At 29.8% G+C, this 25,415-nt stretch overlaps 1 protein-coding gene across 1 annotated transcript; it reads left to right on the top strand.

Moving 5' to 3' along the window:
* The first annotated feature begins 394 nt into the window (after window positions 1-394).
* LOC135119754 (uncharacterized) lies at window positions 395-22,215 on the top strand. Its single transcript, XM_064044135.1, has 9 exons — window positions 395-427; window positions 19,071-19,188; window positions 19,233-19,433; window positions 19,809-19,890; window positions 20,207-20,217; window positions 20,666-20,830; window positions 21,341-21,475; window positions 21,687-21,844; window positions 22,141-22,215. The coding sequence occupies exons 1-9, from the start codon at window positions 395-397 to the stop codon at window positions 22,213-22,215; spliced, it is 978 nt and encodes a 325-aa protein (XP_063900205.1).
* The last annotated feature ends 3,200 nt before the right edge of the window (window positions 22,216-25,415 follow it).

Here is a 25,415-nt window from a genome sequence, read left to right as displayed (position 1 = left end):
AAAATATACTTAACCACTCCATTTCATCTTTTAATTAATAACTTTAAATTTCAAAATTTTTCTTAGTGAAAGTTTCTGAACTGTTGCTACCTGATAGGGAATGGAGAAGTGTCCAAGTAGAATAGGATTTTTTTCAGCTAAAATTTTCCTATTGTAGATACGCATAATATAAGAAAACCTTCAAATTAGAAAAATATAAGTTAATTTTTTACTCCTGTTAGTTACAGGCTGTAACAAAAACTGGCAAAACAAGGAAAACAAGTAATTTTGCTGATCCAGCAAAGCCCAATCTTGCGCGGGATTGCATTCCCTACCTACATCGCTTTGGTCGCAGTGAATAACTCAAGATACCGAGTACATCCAGCATTAAAGTAAGATAATAGATATAATAAGCATGTTGAGCGTCCAGGGGATCTCGCTCATCAAGGTACGAGAGATGATCACGGTTTTTTAATACGAGTTTTTAAAAAACTTGATGCGAAAAAATAACTTTTTTATTTTAGGGGGTGGGGGTGGGAATAATAGTGTTTATACTCACTAAAAGAAAAATAACTAGGTGTGTTTTAATAAGTTGAGAGAACGCTACGTACAGACAAGCATCAAGACAACAGGTTACAACTGGTTTAGTTTAACGCAGCCTTCATATAGAGCAGACCTGAGGGAAGGTACCATATTCATGCTTCAATAATTTTTGTTAGTCCCGAGTAGCTCAGCCTGCTGGCTATATCTTGCGAAAGACAGCTCAGGTATTCTTGCATTCACGCTGCATTCCACCTCCGGGTGGCGACCTATTGTCAACCTTAGATCGCTGACAGGTATGTATATCAAAAAAATCGGTAACGCATATCTCGCGGTAAAGTATTTACGAAGGATGCAGAACCAACTTCTGCCTTAATTAAAAAGATAAATCACGTATCTCTTGGGTTCCTCAATCCTTCCTGCTAACAGAGAAGCACTAGATCACTGCAAGTCAGTAGCAGAGTCTAAATTAGAAGGGTGATTGCTCATATGTCAATTAAAATAAATTCATTCAATGAGTTAAAAACCAAGCTAGTTACTTTTATAACTAATTATTAACTATAATAAGCTGAGTATTTAGCCAAGGCTGAAATCCCTCATGTTTCCTTTTCATATTACTTACCTATCTTCACGGTAAAGTCCTGCCCAAGAAGACTAGAAAGCTTATATTAAGCAAAGGTACTATCAACAGATACGCCCTACCATTAGGTTCCCTGATCTATATCACTCCCTTAGAGTTCTATTGTACAGTTTTTCTTTATAGTACTATTGCATATCCGTGTTCTCCACTGAGTTGGCCGAAACTTTTACAAAGTCTACAGATGTTAGCTTGAATTCAAATATGGATCCTTCGAAGCCATTAGCTATAAAACTTTCCGTCTTCAATACTAAGCTCCTCTCCATCGTTGATTTCCAGTCTCATACTCGTTAACGTATGTTTAGAGACCTTAGATTCACTAATGGTAAGCTAGCTAGTTGCTTTAACCACTAGGAGATTAAGATAACAATGATCAATTCACCTAAGCTTTAATAAAATAAAAGTTATTACGCGGAGCTTCAATGACATTCAATAAAGCGAAGCGAATGATTGTATCAACTTAAGCGAACCATTGCTAATTGATCTTAGAACCTTAGCTACAAAGTTAGTACAACTATAATATATTAGCCATACGAGGGGTTAAAAAAGGTTCCAGTTGAATTGCTTGCCCCTAGGCAGCTATGTTTAAAAATAGAAATGAACCATTGATTTTACTGGAAAGAAGTAAGGTTATACCACTTAACTACTTTAGCAAATTTATTAATAAAGTTCTACTATAGTAGAACAAAATAAGTAAGTGGCACTCTAGATATGATAGCTACTTAAAATGCTCTACTAAAGTAGAACGAAAAAAAAAGTAAAATAGGAATGTTTCTTCCGGCATCAATTTGTACTTAACCTTCATAAAAAGGCTTAAAAAAAAAATGAAAGTTGAAGCGTGGAGAGTTAGTTTCGGCTACATAACTTTAGTAAAGGGTGACTTCTACATAAGCCACAGAGGTAAGCCTACTCTCGCCTTTCAGGAGCATCTTTGCAAAAAACATGTAAATCTTTGGTTATTTCTGTATAAATTCACCACGGAGTACTATTAACTTAGTAGCTTATTTTGGATAGCAGTAAAGTAAATTTTTACGTAGGATAGTATTAAGCTACACTTGAGGAATAAATATAATTGAGGGTGCTAATTTTCTTTTTGCAAGCAATAGCTTTCTAAATCCCAAGTTTACTTTAACTTTAATTATTATTATTAATAACTTTTATAGAGACTTGCATTACAGTAAAGATGGCTTAATCTAAAATTTTAAAAGGTGATTTATATAAAAAAGTTTTCTATGCAGCAAACGAGAAAATCGGAATTATGGTTTTTTTCGTAGGAAGATTTCCAGCGCTTTCTTATTAATTTATCACGTTTTGCTATTGTGCACGCACGGCCCTGTGGTGATAGTATATACGGGGTTGTACCAGAATATTCTCGAAACAATCAAAGTTTGTTTTCAAAAAGAATATAAATGCTCTTCCACGCGAAAGACACCGAGATAACTAATGCTCTCTTAGATAAATACATAATAGTAAGTTTTAAGCTTAATATTAGCCTTATAATACAAAAACTTGATTTAAAATTATTAAACGCTAAAGTAAATAATATATTTATAATTTATATAGTTATTACTAAAGTAATAATAATAATAATGAAATAATATACATAAACATATGTATATATGGGTAAAGTAAACGAAAAATATATAAAAATATTCCACGAGATAGTAATAAAAACTACGAATCTATATATAAATATATGAAAAAGTTCGGCCAATGATAATGACAAGACGAATATAATATATTAAAAAATAAGAGAAAAAAATTTATTATAAAAAAATTATTGATCTATAATATATTAACAAGACAATGTTAAACAATATTTTATGAGCTTTAATAAAAATATTAACAGAAAAAGTTAACATAAATTATGTAATATAAATATAAAGCTTATTAATTAATCACTTTCTAATACTCTTATAAAACGTTCTATAGAAAGAATATTAACGTTATGATGCAAAGGTAGTAATAATTATAGTAGTAAATTAATAAACATTAATAATAAAGTGCCTAACCCCTAACCTTAACCTAACCCTAACCTACAAAAACTACATATAAACAGTATTATACAGTTAATTTTATAACCATTGACATTTACAATTTTATTATCAGTAATATTTACAAATTTGTGTTAGTGGCTTATAATCAAAAATATGGAAATGCTAAAATTAGTAGTAACGTCTAACCTCATTTCTTTGCAATAAAAAAATGTTGACAAGAATATATTAAACATTATAAGGAAGTTATTTAGGATATACGAATTTATATTAAACGATAAGTTAATAGAGCTCATGACAAAAGTATTTTATAAAAAGATTAATATCCTGACAAGAGTACTTCATAATATAAGACAAAAGTGTCAAATAGTAAATGTAAGTTTATAATTAAACAAAATAATAGTCGTGGTATATAAAGTTAATAGTAATAATAAGAATACTAATAAAGTTATACACCGAGTCATCCACCCGCTCTTGCCTTGCTACATGTCATTAATATTTAATAAAGTTCGGTTCTTCAGATTTTTTTTATTAAATGATTAATTCCTTTAAGGGTAATGTATTTGTTAATTATCAATAACTAAATTCATAAGAGCATAATATACATCTTTCATATTATAAAAATTATACATAATATCAGCACTTTCTCGCTTCAGTAAGTTTTTTGCCTTTTTATGTTACATCTTTGTTTAAGCACTACACTATATTTAAACTAAACGGTTTAAAGGATAGGACGTTTTTTGATGTTTTATAAATAAGCTTCATATATAATTATATATATTTTATATTAGTATATCTTTTTCAAAAATTATATTAAATTGCAATATTTGTTTACATTGTTTATATTCTTAATATAACTATTATGTATCACCATATTATTTATAAGATATTCTTATATTGTATCTTTTCATATATTTTTTTCATTGTCTTCTTCCCACGAGTACTATAGGAGATAGTAGTAAGTTAGAACTTCAACTGAAAAAGATTCGATTGACCTTTTCAAAGTTTATGGCATATTGATATAATACCTACTAGGTTTTTATTATATATTCTTCTCGATATAGTTGATCTATCTGTTTATTTATACTTATTGGCCGGTCTTCGTAGGAGAGTTTAAGCCGCTTATTATAAATTCCCTTTCTTCTGCAAGGGTTAGAGCGCGAGTACCCACTGGTGTACACTCTTTATAGAGCTATAAGGATTGTGCTGAAGGACTGGAAAAAAAGGAAAAATCCCTGCCCGGACGCCCATCATATAGTCTAGCGCGGTGGAAAACCGCTAAAAAAAAAAACTACCATCAGGAAAAGCGGCCTTAGGCACAGGACCCGAGGCTACCTGGAGACGCCGGTCAGCACCACTGCCAGTTTGACCTTCTCGGCTATGAGCTCTTGACCCAAAAGGAGGGAGTTTCTTGATTATTATTCATTATTTTCTATTATTTTTAATGATTTTTGAGGAAGCTCGGTAAGTCGAGCGCAAACCGCTTAGTCTTAACTTGACTCCAAGTGGTTGTCCATACATCATAAGGAGGATCACTGATGTCCCAGTTCGCTGGAGGGAAGCGCAGGACGTGGTCAACCTTCTGTCACCCCCTGCAGTACTAACACAAACTTACCCGAAAGTCGAATTCTTAGATAAAACGGGTTGAAGTGCATTTCTCCAGTACACTTCTCCCTTTTTATTTTTAAGGATTAAAAGAATGTATATACATTTATAAATAATCTGAGCGGTTTAGATTTACCAGTTAAAATTAATTAAACATGAAGCGCATACTTCTCGGTTGCGTGGATCTATCTTAACAACTTGCGTAAGTAGATCATGCCACTATTAACAGTACCATGAATATTACTCCTATTGATTTAAAAAAACAACGCTGTTCTTATCTGTCTTCCCCCTACCTTTTGAGAGTTCGCTTTATAAAGCTGCTACGTCAAAGAGAAAAAGGATAAATTGATGTGTGATAAGGTAAAGTCACCGTCTACAAAGCAATAATTTGAATGGTTTAGTTTATCTTATTATGCTAAATTTGGGAGTAAACCGTTTATTTTAAATTATATCCATCACCCGCGAAAAGTTTTTAAGAAATCTAAAAGTGAATAGCCTAAAGGTTTTTTTAAAAACTCTTATATAATCTATATCGCGTATCTGACAATTTTTAGGCAAAATATTAATTTTTCCGATTTTTGAGGCCCCATTCTACTTGGTAGGATGAAACTCTCCCTGGTGACCGGTTCGCCGCGTGTTGTTTTGTTTGCTACGACGCCCTTAATGAGGGTTTGGTATAACACGCCTCGGAGATTACTTTCAAAGGACAGCAGCCGCTGGTAAAGAAAAGGGGTTGCGACTGGGGTGGAGAGGACTAGTTAGCGAGTATCCATGATGCAAACTTAGTTATTTATGGTCACCCGGGTAAAGGCACTTGGGCCTAATTTAAGCGTTTCTCCTGATAAAAGTGATGATGGCGTTCCTTAGAGGCTAACTCTTTTATGTTGTTAGTTTCCCACCACGCTAAAAAATGGACCGACCTCAAAGGTGCAGAAAATCATTGATGTCTCATGGAATGTCATATAAACTATAAGCAGCCCGTTGGATGCTTACCTCTTACGGTGTAAAAACCAAAAAAAAAATTTGTTTCATAAATAACTTTGCTTTTTAAAACATAAATATTAATAAAATCGACATTATTTATAAGACATTCCAATATAAAAATTCAGATAGAGAATGTATGAAAGGATCTCTTCTTACCGCTAATGCCATTTATTAGTTTAATAAAATCTTTGTTAAATAAGAATAGTTACTCATAGAAAAAATTTTTTCCTATGAACGTAGAAAAATTAATTAAACGTTACTGGTGGCATACTCCATTTCTTATAGGTTAAGAATTAGAATAACAGTGATTTTAGAGGGAGCATTATATGATACCTACCTGCAAAATCTGTACATAGCTATTTCCAGAATGTGTGAATGCAACTATTACTTTAGTTCATTAAACTTTATAGATTGTCGTAATTTAAAAGTTTAAAGTTTAATAATAATTACAATCTAAAAATTAAAGTTAGATCGTCAGTTTATAATCGGTAAAGTATCTTTAAAGACTGATTTGAAGGTCTAAGTAATCTTAAGTGCTTGTGAGTTTTAATTGTTGTTGCTAGCGTGTAAAATTTTAATCTTTCATACTTAAAAGGAGTATTTAGCTTTTTATCACTTTTTTCTTAAAGAATTTGAAGATTATAATATCGCTTCCATTCTCTCTGGAGTCTATGCATGCTAATTGGTGAGTATACAGAAGCTTATAATTATTATTCAAAGATAGAGGTATAGTTTGTTCCGTGTGGAGAGTGAAGTTTTAAAATATTATTACTGAAAATTTAGAGATTTAAGCAGCAATAAACTGGAGTTAGTCAATAGCGACTTGTTTACTGGTCTTAACCTTTGGACCTTGTACGTTTCCGGGTGATTTATAACAGCTAATATTTTATCTGTAATGACGTATCAGTAAAATCTTTAAAAAAACTTATATTTTAAAGCAGCGCTTATAATAGTATAATAACACTAAGAAAACTTAACAAAATGGTTAACACTAATAAGTAATGTCGTCCCCTACGTTCTTATTAAAACCACCGGGGAATCTCGTGGAATCAAAACTTACTAGGGTTGGCAGTGTTCAATTTATATAACCAGGATTAAAAGAGATTAAAAATTTTTATAATATAGTTTTAATAGTGCAACATATATTAGAAATTATAAGGGAGAATAGATTAAAGAAAAAATTTAAACTCTGAAATACATTAGGTAAAGCTTTTAAATTTCAGTATAAACAGTAATCAGAAAGTGTATCACATGAAATAGGATCACAACAAATTTAAATTTTTTTTTGCCCTATATTGCAAAGATGTCGCTGTGTACTGTTTACTCTGCATCGATCATTAATTAAAAATGTCTTTTCTATTGAGTTTCTGAACGGTATGTCTAACTTAAATTACTGCCCAATAACCAACTCACTTATATCAACTATGACATTTAGTGCGCCTTCCACTTTTTTTTTTCCAGGTAAGCATAATACTTCCTCTATATATAATGCCACTCCACTTTTAAAAATAAAACTTGTAGTCAATAAAAAATTTACTATACTACATTCTAACCGATATAGAAATTAACCCTATTAGTAAATTCCTGGACACATGGGCAACTCCTGTTACTGAAGTTATTCGCAGTCCCTTTATTAACTAACGAAATAATAGAGCGCTACGTCCTGCTAAAACGTTTTTTAGTTGATTCCACCTGCATTATCAAAATAAACTTTCTCGGGGTCCATTGCATTGATCAAGAAGAACTAAAATAATAAACATTTTTAAGAAATATCTGTAGTGTTTGGCTTAATCATACTATGGAAGGCTCCGCCTCTTGTATATAAAGTAAAAATGTAACTCTATTGCTTTACTAAAGCGCCAGAAAGTAACAATTACTTAAACTATTTAAGGCAATTAACTTTATTCTAATAAAAAATAATAATTTTCAAGGTTAGAATTAAACAAGGTGCTTTCCAGAATGCCTGAAAGCTCACTCCGATTCTTTTTTTTAATTACTAATGGCTCTAACTATTTTAATATATTTACTATACTTTACACAGTTGAAAAAAGGATCTTATAAATGCGATAAATTCACTTTCCCCAAAAGCGAGTGGTCCAAATGGTAAAAAAAAACTAAAATAATGCTTAAGTACCTCTATACTCTGTCACACCTACAGTATGATGTCTCTTTTAAGAACATTTTTTAAGGCTATAAACTTCCTTAGGTTATCATTATCTAAAAATTCATTATCCTTACTTAGACAAGGTTATCGCCCTATAAGCCTTCTATAATACTTAAGAAAAAATTCTAGAGGCGCTTTTATTAAGGTGTTTAACTTGTAGAGGTGTCTATAAATTCCTTATATACAGTCCGGCTTTCGCAAAGATTATCCCCAATAAATATAATCTTGCGGTTTTCTAAACACGTTACCAAAGCGTTAAATAATAAAAAGTCACTACTCTTGTACGCTTAGGTGTTAAGAGCCTTAATAACATTACGGCAAATCACTTACCTTATAAATGGCAGCCCATAGTTTAGAAGGGAATCCGATTCACTGCTATTTTACAAAGCTCATTTTTTGTCCTATTCGCTGTTTCCTTTCTTCATTTTTGATTCCCATGATTAACGATGTTTCCCTTTCTCACTAAGGGATTGATACTTCAATTTATACAAGATAAATGTCGATTAACTCCGATATATTACATGACTCTTTACGTGGTTCCATCCGGTCTCTTACACCGTTGAATTGGCACGTACCGTAGCATATGCTTTTCCTGTCCCATCTTTTGTTTATTCCTTTTTACCTCACCAAAGTTAAGATACACGATCGTGCCTCCTATATCTCGTCTTTTAATTAAGTTCGTTAGTTATTAAAAATATGCAGTAATCCTTGAACTCCCCTATAAATTGTTAATACCCGATAAACAAGGGAGGGCCATACCGGTCTCGCGTAGGTAAACATAAGTGTTTCAGAGTAACTTGACCTTCTTAATAATAAGTTTACAAGTAGTTTTAGAAGAAATTGATATACTACGATTAAAGAATAATAAAGTTCTATGTTATCTACATTGAACAAAGAGCAAGTTTTTGACTCTCAGTAGTAAGCCGCCTTCATGAAACTGCATATTAAGGCTTATATCTAATATATATCGTTTGCTTGAGTCAGCTCTTCTACAAGACAATTAAATAGGGCTACTAATTTATCATTTGAGGCCTCATGGTGTAAAAGAAACTTGCACTGAAACTGTAAAAATTTAAATTAAAATCACGGAAATGATTTATGAACAGCGCAGAAATATACTTTAAGTTGGCCAGAACTCTCTTTAACTAATTATTTTTACAATAACTTACAATGCAATATGGTATACTATATCTAAAAGGCCTAGCACTGGTTAATAATAATTATAGTAAATTAATAATTACGATAATAGTGAATGTAATATTAAAAATAAATGATAATTTTAATAGTTATAGTACTTTTTATTATTATTAATAGTTTATACTGATTTTTAATAATAACGGCAACTATTATTTCATATAAAGTTTAACCTCCAGTCCTTTCCCCAAAGGGAAAGAGGATTAAGCATAAAAAAGGACTTATATTTCTGACGCACGCCTGCTTCTTTAATAAATAAATAAATCAAAGCGTTCTTTTTGGTAACATTAGCTTTCTACTAGTTTGAAAACAATTTAGAACATAGACGTCGTGAAAGAAAATTTAGAGTGTGATGCTGTCGCTGATCTATACGTGACGGTGGGCTTCACCGTCCAAATAATTTTTAGCACATTTTCATTTTCTATAATTAAAGAACAATTTTAAAGTTACTTTTAAAATGATACGAAAATAAAAATGTTCAGAGTATATAAAAAGTCGTTTTAGAACTTTTTAAAGTTTTTCGATAAAGGTTGTAGAAACTTAAATGAGCTTTATTAGAAGTACAAAAGATAGTTATCATTTGGTACATTGACTTATTAGGACTCGATACCTTTATTAATGATTTCCTGCATTATTAAGGTAGACTAGTTGCTTAACTGCCAATTAATAGATTTGCTCATTAAAAGTCAAAAGTATTACTATTTCCAACACTAACTTTTATATTAACTTTCGGTTTTACTGATTTATATACTATGTAAAAAATACTACTGGAATTCAAAAGGTTTAGTTTTGTTAAAAAATTTATTTAGCGATAATTTTTTTAGGTCAATATAGATATTTCTTTAAAAAACATATTAATTATCGGCAATTTTGTAGGTGAAAATGCTCAAAAAATATTTTTCAAAAATTAACTTAATGTTTTCTAACAATTTTTAAGCTTTGCTATATATTCACCAGAAAACTTTAATATTTATATTTTGTAGGAAAATAATTACATATGATTTACTGCTGGTCTTGTTAAAATGCCAAATTTTAGTAGGACTTCTTGAATTTTATAGCTTGGAAGCACGTAAACAGAATATCTTGTACCTAGTGATCTTATAAGCATACGACTAAGTAGTGAATAGAGAAAGAGTTATTAATAACGTGGTGTTTGTTTGAAATTTCGTTTTTATCACGTAGAAACAAGCATTTTGTTAAAGAATTTACGTTAAAAATGAGAAGAATTACCTCTTTAGCTATAAAACTAAATTGTATTTTCGCTAACTGAGATATCATAAATTAAGTTAAAAAAGTTAAGAAAAAATACTAGAGAGGTACTAATTTTTAAAAAAACAGTCATAGTGAGAATTTTAAATTCATTATGCTAATATATAACAAGAGCAGCTGCAAAGTCGAGCAAAGTCGAACACATGACACATGACACATGACAGTACTATCACATTTTCATTTTAAACGTTTTTAATGTGTCAGTATATAACTTTGCTTCTCAGCCTAAAACTGACATAATTCTTTTGTTATAAAAAAAAGACGGTTAATAAGAGAGCCTAATGTGAATAACTATTTGGTTATAAAACTTAATAAAGCTCTTATTTTTTGTACGCCATCCTAGGTTGAAATTATTTCTAATGAGTGCATAAATACTGATTGAGATTATCCTATTACAATATTAAAACAGTATAAAAAAATTAATTTCTAATACTTAAATAGTTATATAAATAAGCTAAAAGTTTAAACCTTTAAAAATGTTACGAGCCAGGTTATGTACTCTACAAAGATAATTAGAAAAATATAATTTAAATAATATAGGTGGCATCAGTATGAGAGCTTTTATATAGAAGGAAGGCAGGCTTTAGAAAAGGGCGACAAGTAAAAACAAAATCAAGTCTTTAGACTAATAGAGGGCTGAAAGAAATACAGCATTTGATTAAAAACTTAAAGGTATTAATTGATAGGGATTGAGAGGTGAAATATTAGAAAACTGGTTACTTCTAAATTATAATTATTTTTAATAGCTTTAAACTCTCTGAGGTACACACTAGCAGCTTAAAGGTCTTCTTAATGTACGAGTACAATGTATTTTCAACTTGAGAACTCTTTGCATTCTCGCTTAGATTGTTAAATTTGTGTGCACATTAATAAAAGCTAAGGATTCTATTGCTGAGTTGTTATGAGTAAAATAACTTCAGTAACCAGACTAGTACCCTTACAAAATTCATCTGCTAAATTTTTCTGTCTTTAAGTTTATACATTTATGGGGACGTACAATGTGGGAGGCAAGTTAAGTTCTATATTATAAAAAAAATTCGTTTGACTCAAATACTACGTAAGTTAGTTTCCTAGCCCTGTTACATTATAAGAATATTTCAGACGATATAATTAACAAACTAGCAGAAATATATGCGGTGATCATGGTTGTAGCCTTGCAACTGAATAGATATAGTAAGCGGTAAAATATTACTACATGAAGTAGAGCTATAAAATGAATGCTATTCCCATCGTCCCTCTTCTACGCTAGTATGTAGACGTAAAGCTATAAATTTTATTTAAGAAATTTACATGTCTCTGGAGTGAGTAGCAAACTTAGGAAGAGAGCTAAGAACCTTGATGCAAAATAGTTCGAAGTTATTTTTTAACTATTACGTAGTATAAAGCAAGTACTGTTGGACGAAACTCATAGCTAACAATAAAACCACTGGGCCTCTTATTTTACGATAGAAAGAAAACGAAGTGCACAATTTTTTGTTATGTAGTTTTATTTGCTAGTTTTTTAACTAAAATAGATGAGTAGTTTATAAACTTAGCTACGCAAAGGTTCCTCCCTTCTGGGTGAAGAGCTCATAATCGGCGAGGCCTGGCTGGCCAATGTCTCCGGGTGACCTCGGGCCTTGTGCCTAAAGCTGCCTCTTCGGGCGTGATTTTAGTGGTTTTCCGCCACACTAGACAATGGTTGGAGTCCAGGCCGACATTTTTCACTTTTTCAGTCCTTCGGGACAGCCATTTAATTGAACCAAATAAACTTTGTTTAGTTTGTATCAACTTGATAAGGTAGTCAAATTAAATTTTTTATGTTAAAATATTAATTTCACTTTTCTTGTGTTTTTATTTAAATGTTTCTCAGGTTTCTCATCGGATTAATCACGGATCATTTTCCCTGTGAAAAATTTAGAGGGTTAGTGTTTTAAGTTTATGTTCGTAATTTGTATATGTGTTTTATGGCTTTGTACTTTATACTTAATGTAATATACAATATGTTTTTGTAATGTACGTTTATTTTTGTTTTTCTGTTTGTCTTATGTCTGTCTTATGTGTTTTTCTTATACTTTTTTTTTGTATTTTGTGTTCTAAATTATATCTTAGGTGTTGTGTATACTGTGTTATCGTGTTACATTACGCGAAGTAATAGCATGGCGGTACCTTAAGGTTTTTTTTTATACCATCTTATAAATTGAGGTTCAGGGATTTTTCAATTACCTTTACCTTTTCGTTAACTTGAGAAACAAACTGAGTCAGTCAGTTTTCATTTAATTTTTTGTGTTATATAAGATGTGTCAAGATTATTTAAATTGTTTAATTTAGAATTGAACTAATATCGAGGAAACTTACCTCAGCAAATTATACAGAGCTTTAAGGTTTCAACAGTAGTCCGCAATTTTGACTACAAAGGTATCTACGTATAAAAATGTTTTTTTAAACATTTTCTTTAAAAAATTACCTTTTTACAGTTTGAAACTGGTCTTTGAACAACTAAAGCTATAGTAGCTGCTCAACTGCTGCTATTTCTGTGGATCTTCTCTTGTGGTGAATCGAAGTATTCTTCCCAGAAAAAAACATTTTTCTTAGAAAGAACAGGTAGTCCTTCAATAAAGTCAAAATTCCAGCGACACCTTTTTTCTTTTAGTATTTCTAAATCTTTTCTAGCCAATACTTCTAAATAATGAGGTTGTATCTTCAAGTTAATACCAAATAAATTACGCTGGGCTGGCATGAAAACAAAAGTCGAAGAAGGCACTTTCCTTAAAATCAGATATGACTGTTTAATTATATATAACAACATTAGAATTCCTTATTTTTCTAAACATTCCTAAATAAGGATACTGTAACTTTAAATGTTCATTATACGGCCCTGCATACCCAAGAAACAGTCTATAGTTTCTTCCAAAGAATTTATTATTTAATAATTTATATATAATTGTACTTTTGGTTATTTTGACAAATTGCACTAATATTTTTTATTATCAAAAGCTTGTTCTCGATGTGCATTTTTTTTATAATAATCAATAATTTTTTTTCACAAATAATACCCTAAAAGTTAGGTTTGCATTTTCTTTGCTTAATACTGCTTTTACTTAGATAATAATGGTTTAAGTCAAACTTACTTTTATCTGTCTTTACAAAATAATACTTTTAAGATGAAAAATATAAGAGACAGGCTTCATCATAACAATGCCAAAACCATATGCAGATTTCCATTTTTAAAGATTAATTCTAACGATCGATCCGCCTAATAATGACGGTCTGAGATTAATGTTAACACCTACCTTCCTATAATAATATTTTTTTTCTATTACTTAAAGGAAATTATAAATCTTTTTATAAATTAATATATAATAAATACAAAATTTGAGAGTGCTTGAAAGAAAAAATGTTACAAAAATATATTAAAAAACATTATAATGAAGTCGTTATTAAGAATATATATGAATGTGTTATTAACGAAAATAATAGAGCTTATGAATACAAATATTTAATAAATAATTAATAACATAAAAATAGTACTTTAATACGTTAAACAAATTAGCAGATAGTAAACAGAAGTACATTATAATTTTAATAAAAAAGTAGTCAAGATATAAAAAGGTTATTAATAGCTATAATAAGAATAAAAATATAGTTATATACCAAGTCCTACACCCTCCCTTCCCAGTTAAATGACATTGCTACTAAGTAAAGTTCAGTTTTATAATTTCCACATTTTATTTTTTAATATTTTGTAAGAAAAAAAAAAAACCGCTTGTTAACGGGTAATATATTTGTTAATTATAAACATACTATAAGTTAAATTCGTAAGAGTGGGATATACATCTTTCACTTTAATAGAAGAATATATTAGCAATTTCTCGCTTCAGTAAGTTCTTTGCCTCTCTATATTACATGTATGGTTTAGGCGCTTCAATATATTTAAACCAAGCTTTCTAAGGCTAGGTTAAATATTAGTGAAAACCTTTCATAAAGTTCTATTCCAAAGTTCGATTAGAGTAAAAACTTTTAATATAAACTGCCTGTAATTTAATGGCACCTATAAGGTTGCTTGGACTTAAATTGCTCGAGAGTTAAAAAAAAGGAATTCTAATTATAATATACGCGCTTTAGAAAACGCCCTGAAGTAGGCCGCCCAACTGCAACCTTAGTTTTTTTTAATTTAGATAAAACCGCTTTGGTAAAGCTGCCAGTTATCCCATTCTCTATTTAATAAATGTTGAGAAGGGAGCCTAATAATTTTTATATTTAAAAGCTTATAGCTTAAAAAAATTGCGTTATAACGGCCAATGGTGGAAGAACAAGCTTACTGGAAAAATTTAAATAAAGTTTTGCCTAAAGCCACAAGTAGTGAAGTTATTTTATATAAATACTATTAAAAATAAATATTACGAGGTATATAACTCCCTTGGAGGCTATACCGTTTTTTAAAGTTTTATGAACTGTCACAATAAAGTTAATAAGCTCACTTGTTACTTAGCAAACTAACACTACCAACCACAGTAGCAATAACAAATATAAATTAAAAAAATGTGAATAGGGTCATTATAAGTAAATTTTTGAAATAATTAAGTCTTATCAAAGTCAGTATTTTTCGTATCGAAAGAAATATTATTATAGGAAGGTAGGTGTTAACATTAATCTCAGACCGTCATTATTAGGCGGATCGATCGTTAGAATTAATCTTTAAAAATGGAAATCTGCATATGGTTTTGGCATTGTTATGATGAAGCCTGTCTCTTATATTTTTCATCTTAAAAGTATTATTTTGTAAAGACAGATAAAAGTAAGTTTGACTTAAACCATTATTATCTAAGTAAAAGCAGTATTAAGCAAAGAAAATGCAAACCTAACTTTTAGGGTATTATTTGTGAAAAAAAATTATTGATTATTATAAAAAAAATGCACATCGAGAACAAGCTTTTGATAATAAAAAATATTAGTGCAATTTGTCAAAATAACCAAAAGTACAATTATATATAAATTATTAAATAATAAATTCTTTGGAAGAAACTATAGACTGTTTCTTGGGTATGCAGGGCCGTATAATGAACATTTAAAGTTACAGTATCCTTATTTAGGAATGTTTAGAAAAATAAGGAATTCTAATGTTGTTATATATAATTAAACAGTCATATCTGATTTTAAGGAAAGTGCCTTCTTCGACTTTTGTTTTCATGCCAGCCCAGCGTAATTTATTTGGTATTAACTTGAAGATACAACCTCATTATTTAGAAGTATTGGCTAGAAAAGATTTAGAAATACTAAAAGAAAAAAGGTGTCGCTGGAATTTTGACTTTATTGAAGGACTACCTGTTCTTTCTAAGAAAAATGTTTTTTTCTGGGAAGAATACTTCGATTCACCACAAGAGAAGATCCACAGAAATAGCAGCAGTTGAGCAGCTACTATAGCTTTAGTTGTTCAAAGACCAGTTTCAAACTGTAAAAAGGTAATTTTTTAAAGAAAATGTTTAAAAAAACATTTTTATACGTAGATACCTTTGTAGTCAAAATTGCGGACTACTGTTGAAACCTTAAAGCTCTGTATAATTTGCTGAGGTAAGTTTCCTCGATATTAGTTCAATTCTAAATTAAACAATTTAAATAATCTTGACACATCTTATATAACACAAAAAATTAAATGAAAACTGACTGACTCAGTTTGTTTCTCAAGTTAACGAAAAGGTAAAGGTAATTGAAAAATCCCTGAACCTCAATTTATAAGATGGTATAAAAAAAAACCTTAAGGTACCGCCATGCTATTACTTCGCGTAATGTAACACGATAACACAGTATACACAACACCTAAGATATAATTTAGAACACAAAATACAAAAAAAAAGTATAAGAAAAACACATAAGACAGACATAAGACAAACAGAAAAACAAAAATAAACGTACATTACAAAAACATATTGTATATTACATTAAGTATAAAGTACAAAGCCATAAAACACATATACAAATTACGAACATAAACTTAAAACACTAACCCTCTAAATTTTTCACAGGGAAAATGATCCGTGATTAATCCGATGAGAAACCTGAGAAACATTTAAATAAAAACACAAGAAAAGTGAAATTAATAACTTTGACTTATAAAGATAATAAAAATTACATCAAAGTAAGTCTAAAGCAAAACTCAAATAGTTAGCCTCATAACGTATAAGTTACAGACTTCTGTAAAAAAAGCAAGATGGTGTAACTTAAAAATGCTGCAGAATATTTAGTGAGCATTAAGATTTTAATGAATTTTTGAAATTACTGCGAAACGCTATGATGATTTTTGCTTAACAATTTTTCAGGCGAGGATAACGAAGTTGATCTGGATAAAAATTTAAAATAGATACTCTTTGATTTTTTTTTTGTAAAAAAAGTAGTTTCTAATTAATAAATTATTTTTAACTTCCCATAGCCCTAATTACCAGAAGAGAGCCTCAGAGAAGCTTAGAAAAGGTAGCAAAGTTGTTAATGCTCATTTATTCCTAATGTTTCGCGTTTAATAAGTATTTTATTGTTTTTAAGTCTTTATGTGCCTTATACTTTCAGAACCCTTTTTTTTTTGAGTGAAGACCTTTTAAACCACATTTCACCTATTTTTTAGTTTTTCATAGTACCCTTTAACTTGGCAAAAGAGTTTACTTAAATAAATGCTTCTTTAAATATTTCTCTTAGCTCGGCTCTATTTATTTTATAAATATTTCCTACCCACAATGTTGAAAAAAAAATTTTATTAAAAACTAAGGCTATATTAGTATTTCAGTCGTTGCCTTGATTGATGATCTTTTTCTGAAAGTATAAAAGTTTTCTTCCCAGGAAAACACATTTGTTTTAGAAACAAAAAATTATATTTTGGCATATCAAAATTCCAGCGGACATTTTTTCCTTTTTGCCATTTGCAATTCTTTCTTGGCCAGATCTTCTAATAGCTGCGGTGGGTCTCTAAGTTAATACCAAATAAATTATGCTGCTCTTGCATAAAAACAAGCAATCTTCTTAAAAGAGGTTGTAAGTTTATCTATATATTGCTATTTTGTAAATATTTTGTCGTAATTCCTTAAAAAAGGAAACTATCGACAGTTATCCACTTTATTATCGCTCTCATTAATATAGTAAACAAGCCTATTATTTTAACCTGTTTATAATATTATTTGTAAACATTAGTACTAGTTTAATTTAGTCATAAAATTTTCGATGAAGCTGGATTTAATTGAGATGATGTTAAATCTGTTTAATTTAAACTGACACCATTTAAGGTTGTGAGAGAACATGCTTTATTTATTTTATATAATTTTAAAGACCTATAACAATTACAAAGTATTAGCGGTGCTAGAAATACAGAGGTATATAAAAGCAACTTTTCTTTAGCACCGTCTATCACTTTCCTGTAGCTAAACACAATATATATATATATATGAAAGCTGCCTGATATTTATAACAAATAAACCAAAACGGAATATACCATAATTAAGTATTTGTTGTTATTATATACTACTGTTATCTAGTATTAATCTTAACTTAAATTCCCGTCTTATTGGAAAATATGAAAGTTGTCGTTAAATTAGCGCCATAAAGTCAGAGATATGTGCAATAAAATCTTGTAGATAAAGACTTCTTTTAATGTTATCAAAAACAGTTTTATATTAATTTTCCGAAATGATGCGACTTGAAAAGATTTTTTAGCAGTTGGTAGGCCTTACATGCACCAGTACTGGTCTATTCTGCGTGCTGACAAGTGGAGCATCTCAAAAAAATATATAAGGTATATATAAAATATTCGTGCTTATAAACTGACAAACATAAAAGGGTTGTATAGCTTTAATGTGAACTATGCCTAAAAAAATGTTTAAGCAGTCTTAAGTGATTGGAGCACTTATGTTTTAAAAAAAAACTAAGAACTGGTAATTAGTACAAAAAAAATGGTTTTGCATTCTACCTCTGTTAACGTTAATTTTCAGCTAAAGTTTAGTGAGGGCTAACTTTAAGTAATATAAGGTTACTACTTTTAATTATAGGAGGAGCATTATAATTTTTTTTTTTGATTTATTTATGCTAACTCATTGCTGTACGTTGGTTGCCCTCTAGGAGAGAACTGTAAAGCTTAGGTTTTTCATTTGGCTTTTAATGTAGTGATAGTCTCTAGCTTTTAAAATATTAACCTTCTCTCGGCTACCTCCAATATAGCTGCAATAAAGCCAAATTAATATAATAATCAAGACATATAGAGGCTATTGTTAATAGTGATTTTTTGGTTAACATCGATCATCGACGGTAGTGGTTTCTAAATACATGTAGATAGCAACCTCTAATAAGGAATTTGTTAATAAAGTGAACTCATTGGTTAATTTAAAAAAATTTTTGTTAAAAGATTTACCTTTTTTGTAATATAGCTCTCCGAATAGAGATCTTATTAAATCATGCATTTTCAATTGGAGTTATAATATCTACTAATTAAATGTTAAGGCAATTTTTTAGTTGTAAACTATATTGACTTCCAAACTCTTGGAAAAAATATTACTGTATAATTGATTACAACCTAACTGAGAGTTTGGAAAGTGAAATGCTTTCAATTATTTACTGGCTTTTTTATTTATTCAGTAAACTATTTCATCCTACAAACAATCTAAGTCTGAAAGTAAAATTATTTAAAAATTGACTTTTGAATTGAATTTTCTATCGTTTAAGGTTAGTAATAATTTAATTCAAAAACCAGGTTCCTCACGGGATCTGCGACCAGGTTAACTCTGAAGCTGGTTATTACCCTGTAGGAGAAAATAAAGAGTATTTTTACTGGTTCTTCGAAAGTCGAGCAGATCCTTTAAATGATCCTGGTAAGAGTATTCACTTTTTGCTAAAGCTAAAATCAATATATAAGTAATAATACGGGCACCGGAACTAGTTGTTCTTTGGTTAAATGGAGGACCCGGGTGTAGCTCAGAAATTGGTTTATTTTATGAAAATGGACCATGCCGTTTGAAATCAAATAATAAAAGTACTAAAGTTAATCCTTTTTCTTGGAATAATAAGGCATCTATCATTTATGTGGATCAACCTACAGGAGCCGGTTTTTCGATAGGTTTACACCCCTTGTATAAAAGACAAATTTTAAATATTAATAAAAAAGCCAATGGTTCTACATTTATTATAAAATATATTATAAGTTACATAATTTACTACTTCATATTTAATTTAATAAGGGAGAATCGATGAAAGCAATGAGTTGGATGTCAAAAATTACATGTTATCATTTTTAAAGGACTTTTTTGAAAAGAAGTCCCATCTTATTAAAAATGATTTTTTCCTTGCTGGTGAAAGTTACGCCGGGCACTACCTCCCAAACATCGCAAGAGCTATTCTTGATTCAAATTCGGTGCAAAATACAAAGATAAATTTAAAAGGTACTCCTTAACCTGTTTTTATTTTCATAGTTCATAAACTTTAAAATTTACAGGAATTGCTATCGGGAACGGACTGACTGATCCTTTAGTTCAATATAAAAGTTACTGTGAGTATTCACTTAACAATGGCTATCGGTATATATATATCACCATGAATTTTTAAAATTCCTCGAAACAAAATTTATTTATTAAAAATCTAAAAATTGGAGACCTCTTATTACAAGGGAAGAGTATTATGAAGTTATGAACTCCACGTGGCCTAACTGCATCTTTGAGCAGCAGAAATGTGTCATGAGTCACTATAAAGATAACCTTCAATGTAACTAACTTTTTGAAATTTTTAGGATAATAAATAAAAATTATATAATATTAAAAATCTTTATTTACGGAATAAATAATTTTCAAAAATAAGGTGTTCGCTCTCTGCGTAGTTGTGAGTTATTGTTTGTAGAATGCTCTCCAGTTCGAATCCAAGAAGGTTTTCAACTGTATAAAATTGACTAAAAAAATTATAGTTATATAAGCATATATATTCTCATAATACGTTTTCGATATTTCCTTCCTATATATTAATTATATTCAAATTTATAACAAGTTTAAAAGCTTTACATTTTAAAACTCATTGCAAAATTTTTTAGTAGTTTTTTTTTTAAAGGTATAACTATATTCTTTTCTTCTCAAGAATAATTTTTAGGTGGCTTTGTTAATTTATTTATTTATATGAAAATTAATAATTAAAAATAGTTTATTACTGTATCGATTAATTTTTTTTTTAGCATCTTTTCTTTGTCAATAATAGAAACAGGTACTGTAAATCTTTAAAAGTGCCAAAAGTATTGATGAATAAAACTCTTTATAAAGCTAATTTCTATACTTTTAAATAAAAACAACTGTAAATGTGAAATACTAGGTTTGAACGTGTACAACATTAAAGAGAAATGCTATCAGCCTCCCTTATGCTACGATTTTTCTGGCGTTGAAAATTTTCTCGGCTCGCCTCTAATAAGAGAAGCTTTGGGGGTAGGCAACGCCTCGTGGGAAAGCTGCAACAACCACGTGAGCTATAACTTTAGGGGTGACTTCATGCGAAACTACGCAGGCGTGGTCGAGGTAAATCTTCTCTCTGCTGTTTAGAATCTTCAGTTTGAGGATTAAATTCCTCTTTTTAATTAAATTAATATTTGGAAGATACTATTTTTGTACAGATTCTTTTTACTAACATTAAAATATTATATCATAACTATGTATTGTTGATATAAGTTAACGAAACTTCTTTAAATAGGTATAGATATATTTTTTACTATCTTTATAATATTATTCTGTACTTGGGTCAAAATTAGTATTATTCCGTACCTGACTAGTCAAAACAGTTTTGGTGCTCGTGGGATTTAGAAAAGTACACCACAATAAATTTGACTCAAATACCTTCAAAATTTTAGTTCGAAATAATGCTAAATCGATATGCTCTAGCATAATTTTTTTTTGAGCTTAGCTATTACTATTTAAATATGTTGCTTTTAAATAATGTCCCACAATTTTCGCCTAGCAGACCCGTATAATTATGTAGTAAATAATTTTTTGTTAGAAATATACAACTTTCTGGGCTTATTAAAAACCGCTTGGTTTTTTTTTAATAAATTAAATTTCAAGAGCTTGCTTGAAGAGAACATTAGAGTGCTGATCTATGCGGGAGATTTGGATTACATTTGTAACTGGATAGGTAATAAGAGGAATATTAACTTTTATTAATAAGTAAAAAATATTTAAACTAAAAAAAATTATATATAGGAGGAACCAGGAAAGCATTAAATTTAGTACAATTAGAAAATATAAAAAATTAAAAAAAAATAATGTTACATAATTATTATATTAAAAAATTATAAATTTATAACTTTACTAAAATATTTTTTTTGTTATCTTTTTTTTTATAGGAAATAAAGAATGGACAGAAAAACTTATGTGGCGTTACGCAATGCGCTATAGGATTTCTCCTTTGGAGCCTTGGAGTGGCGATGGAGGGGCCATTAAGGGAGAAATAAAAAGAGCAGAAAATTTAATTTTTTTAAGAATTTATGAAGCTGGTCACATGGTCTCTTTGCAAAGACTAAGATTATCGCTTTACTGAAATATTTATATTAAAAAATTTATGTATACTTCTGCTACGTTAAAAGTTAATTACTTTAAAGGTAGATTTATCTTAATTTTTAACAAATTATAAAAGATTACTTTGGTGACGTTAAAAAGCGCAATCATACTTCTTTGCTAGTTTAATCATTAATATATAATAATGCTTTCATATAAAATTAAATTCCTTTGAATATGAATAATCTTAAAATCAAATAATATTTTTATTGAAAATAATTATTAACTGTTCTTACACAATAGGTGCCCATGGATCAACCAGAAACCGCACTTCTTATGTTCAATCAGTTCATGGAAAATACTTTAGATTACAATTAAATCCGAGCAAAGAAAAAAGAAATAACTTTTTTTTAAAAAATAAAATCTTTCCTTATGTTGGTTATTTCGGGACCTCTCGCGTAGTATATCTTACTATATAGGCCTGCAATGCGTAACGAGATAAAAGAGATATAACCTTCATCACACAGCTGAAAGACTCCACCTCGGCTTTAACATAAAATACAAATGCCATTTATCTATTTAGTTGTCGTTTTGGCATCTACAGTCGTTATATTTGCTATAACTTAAACTAGTTAATCTAAATTCCCTCATTACGTAGAGGGTTGAGGAGGGTAGACCTCCTTTACAAATTAAAGTCTCCCGGGTCATCACTCATAGCATAGAGAGCGATTTCTTTGCGATTGATTTAAGCGTTTAACACTCACTCCCCCTCCATCCAAACCACCCATGCGGGTGGAGTAGGGATCAAGGAGGCTTAGACCCAAGGAATCTCCACTGTGGCATGTCACTCCGTAAATAAATAAAAATAGGGCCAGGCACCCTCAGAAACAGTCTAAAATTTCTTCCAAAAAACTTAATATTTAATAATTTTTATTTTTAGTTGTACTTGTCACTGTTTTTACTAATTGCACTAGTATTTTTATCATATGCTTGTCCTCGATGAGAAATTTTTGTCATTATAATCAATGCATTTTCTTTAAAAGTAATATCCCAAGTTTGAGGTATGCTTTTTCTTTCCTTAATACTGCTTTTACTTAGGTTCTACGGGTTTAAGTCAAAATTTCTTTTATTTGTCTTTAACAATAATTATAAGATGAGGATACAATGAAGATATAGGCTTCGTCATAACAATGTCAAAATTATGTGCCAATTTCTATTTTTAAAGATTAATATTAACGATCCGCCTTCAAAGACGATCTGAGATAATGTAAACACCACCCTCTTATTATTATAATAATTTTTCGATACGAAAAATACTGACTTTGCAAAGAAATTTTATTACATTAAAATATTTGCCTTGAGTAATCCTCCCAATATTTCTTTTAAAGTGTATAGTTATTGCTACTGTTGATAGCAATAGTTTGATAAAAAACAAGCTCATAAGACTTAATCGTAACTATTTATTAGGTCTCAAAAGACGATATAGGCTTCCAGAAAGTTATATACCTCGTAGTATTAACTTTTAATAAAATTTATATACAATACCTTTACTACTCCAAACTTTAGACAAAATTTTTTTAAATATTTATAATAAGCTTTTTCTTCCACCATTGGCCGTAATACCGCAGATTTTAGGTGTGAACGCACTAGTTAAATATTATGTACAGCTGAAGCCTTCACAAATATTTGGCTGAAATTATATATATATATATTCATTTCATTACCTTAGAAAAACTATCCATGTTGGGATATTTTAAATAAGCTGACGTGCAATTTTAAATTTTGTTTAAATAAACTAATACTCTGTCAGCTTTATATAAACTTGAAGACATTAATTGCTCTTCTAAACTGAACTCTAATAGCATGGGTGCCACACAATTTCCTGACTTTAAACTTTTAGGTCAGTGGCAATATTAAAAGTACTAATTTCCTAGACTAGACTGAATAACATACGTAAATGACCACCCCTATAGCTAAGGTTACTGCCACACTAAAAAAAAAAAAGCCAAAGACTATATTCATATATTCTATAAGATAATTGAGACCAAAATAAAAAAGTTCGTAAGGACCCCTTCTAACATCTTTCATTTAATTTAGCCTCCTAACATTTTAAACCTTTTTTTGGTTATTTTTTTAAAATATAAATTTTTTCTATGGTTTCACTTATATTCTTTTGGTATTCGATTATTTCCTTTGTTGGCCATTAAAAAGCATCTTAGTAATGGTCTAATTTAAGCACAAAAATTAAAGTTTTAGATGTAAAGGAAATTGTGAAGTTATAGAAATTTTTTCTTAAAATTTATATAATATTTCTGTTTACCTGATTAGGGAATAATATCTAAAATGAAGCTGCATGGCATCTGCAAAGCTCTCCAGAAAAAAATTTATAAAATTTGCCTATATCTATACACGCAACTAGAATGTAAAAGAGAGTTATTTTTAGGGCCTTCTATCGAACGTTTAGATGTGTACAAAATCTCTGTTGCTAAAAATCTTTAAACTGTACATGTAATATACTTGAACTAATAATGTTTAGATTATTTTTATCGATAAAGGTTACGATCGAGCTAACTGTTTAACCAGCAAACAAAAGAAATTAGTATATTCTTACGTCAAAAGCAATTTAAGAGAGCAGACAAGTGCCCATTAGCGCACTTCTCCAAAAAACCAAGATGAAATTGGAGGTATAATGCAAATTAATTAAGTTCAAAGGTAAAATAGAACCTTTTTCAAAGTTATTAATAAGTTTTGAAAGTATATAAATATAGTACTGTAATTTGGAAGCTAACTTCAGTCTACATTTCAGCCTTTATAGATATAATCCCCTAAAAGGTTTCTACTAAATTCATTAATCAATTGGACTGGAACCCTCTTAAGTCTTAATAACACTTCTCACTTTGTACGTGGATTGAGCAGATAAATACTCTTCCAAAAATAATGGAGATTTTACTCTTTAGATATATGGAAACCCAGGTAGCGACATAATCTTAGCTTTCGATCGCAGCCTTACCTTTCGAAAGGATTACTTATATTGTAGGTGGACTTGTAATGTACAGTAGTGTCTTTGAGTGGTGTTATTATCTTCCCTTTCAACTGTGCAGGTAGCATTATACTCCCTAACTACCAAGTAATGGTCATAGGTTAGCCTGAGTTTAGCGTTAAAGATATGTGCTGGGGCGGGATCGCCTATGCTGTTTATTGCTGATATTATAGCGTTATTGCCAGCCTCCTTAGTCATAGTGATTTTCACCAGTAGCCTAGTTGATATTTAAGACTTTCTAATTTATTTGGTCTATCGACTTAGTTTTCTTTATACAGGGCTGAAGAAAATAGTTGCCCCCGAAAAGGTGAGTTCACGTTGGTGCAATGTAGTAATTAATACTAAATAACACTACAAGCTCTAAACTTAAAGATACCATTTTTATATAGTTTAAAGCTGCTTATACTACTCTAGCTTTAGTATATTTACTTTTTGTCTTTACTTTGCAATCGCGATTTAGCTTAATTTCGTACTATATTATTAGTACTTGACTGTTAATGATCTGCTAATCCCTGGTAACTTATTGGAGAAATGGAAC

Source organism: Zophobas morio, unplaced genomic scaffold (assembly GCF_036711695.1).
Source record: "Zophobas morio isolate AGI-343-1 ecotype UQ-CSIRO unplaced genomic scaffold, CSIRO_AGI_Zmor_V1 ptg000304l, whole genome shotgun sequence".
Classification (NCBI taxonomy): Eukaryota; Metazoa; Arthropoda; class Insecta; order Coleoptera; family Tenebrionidae; genus Zophobas; species Zophobas morio.
The sequence above is the reverse complement of the archived record's forward strand: the minus strand, read 5'-3'. Positions and strand labels throughout refer to the sequence as shown.

Bases quoted from the DNA above. Each gene is read 5' to 3' on its own strand.
- LOC135119754 (XM_064044135.1), top strand. From the start codon at position 395: ATGTTGAGCGTCCAGGGGATCTCGCTCATCAAG. The intron at 428-19,070 runs GTACGAGAGATG...TTCAAAAACCAG, and splicing joins AGGGGATCTCGCTCATCAAG to GTTCCTCACGGGATCTGCGA. The intron at 21,476-21,686 runs GTAATAAGAGGA...TTTTTTTTATAG, and splicing joins TTACATTTGTAACTGGATAG to GAAATAAAGAATGGACAGAA.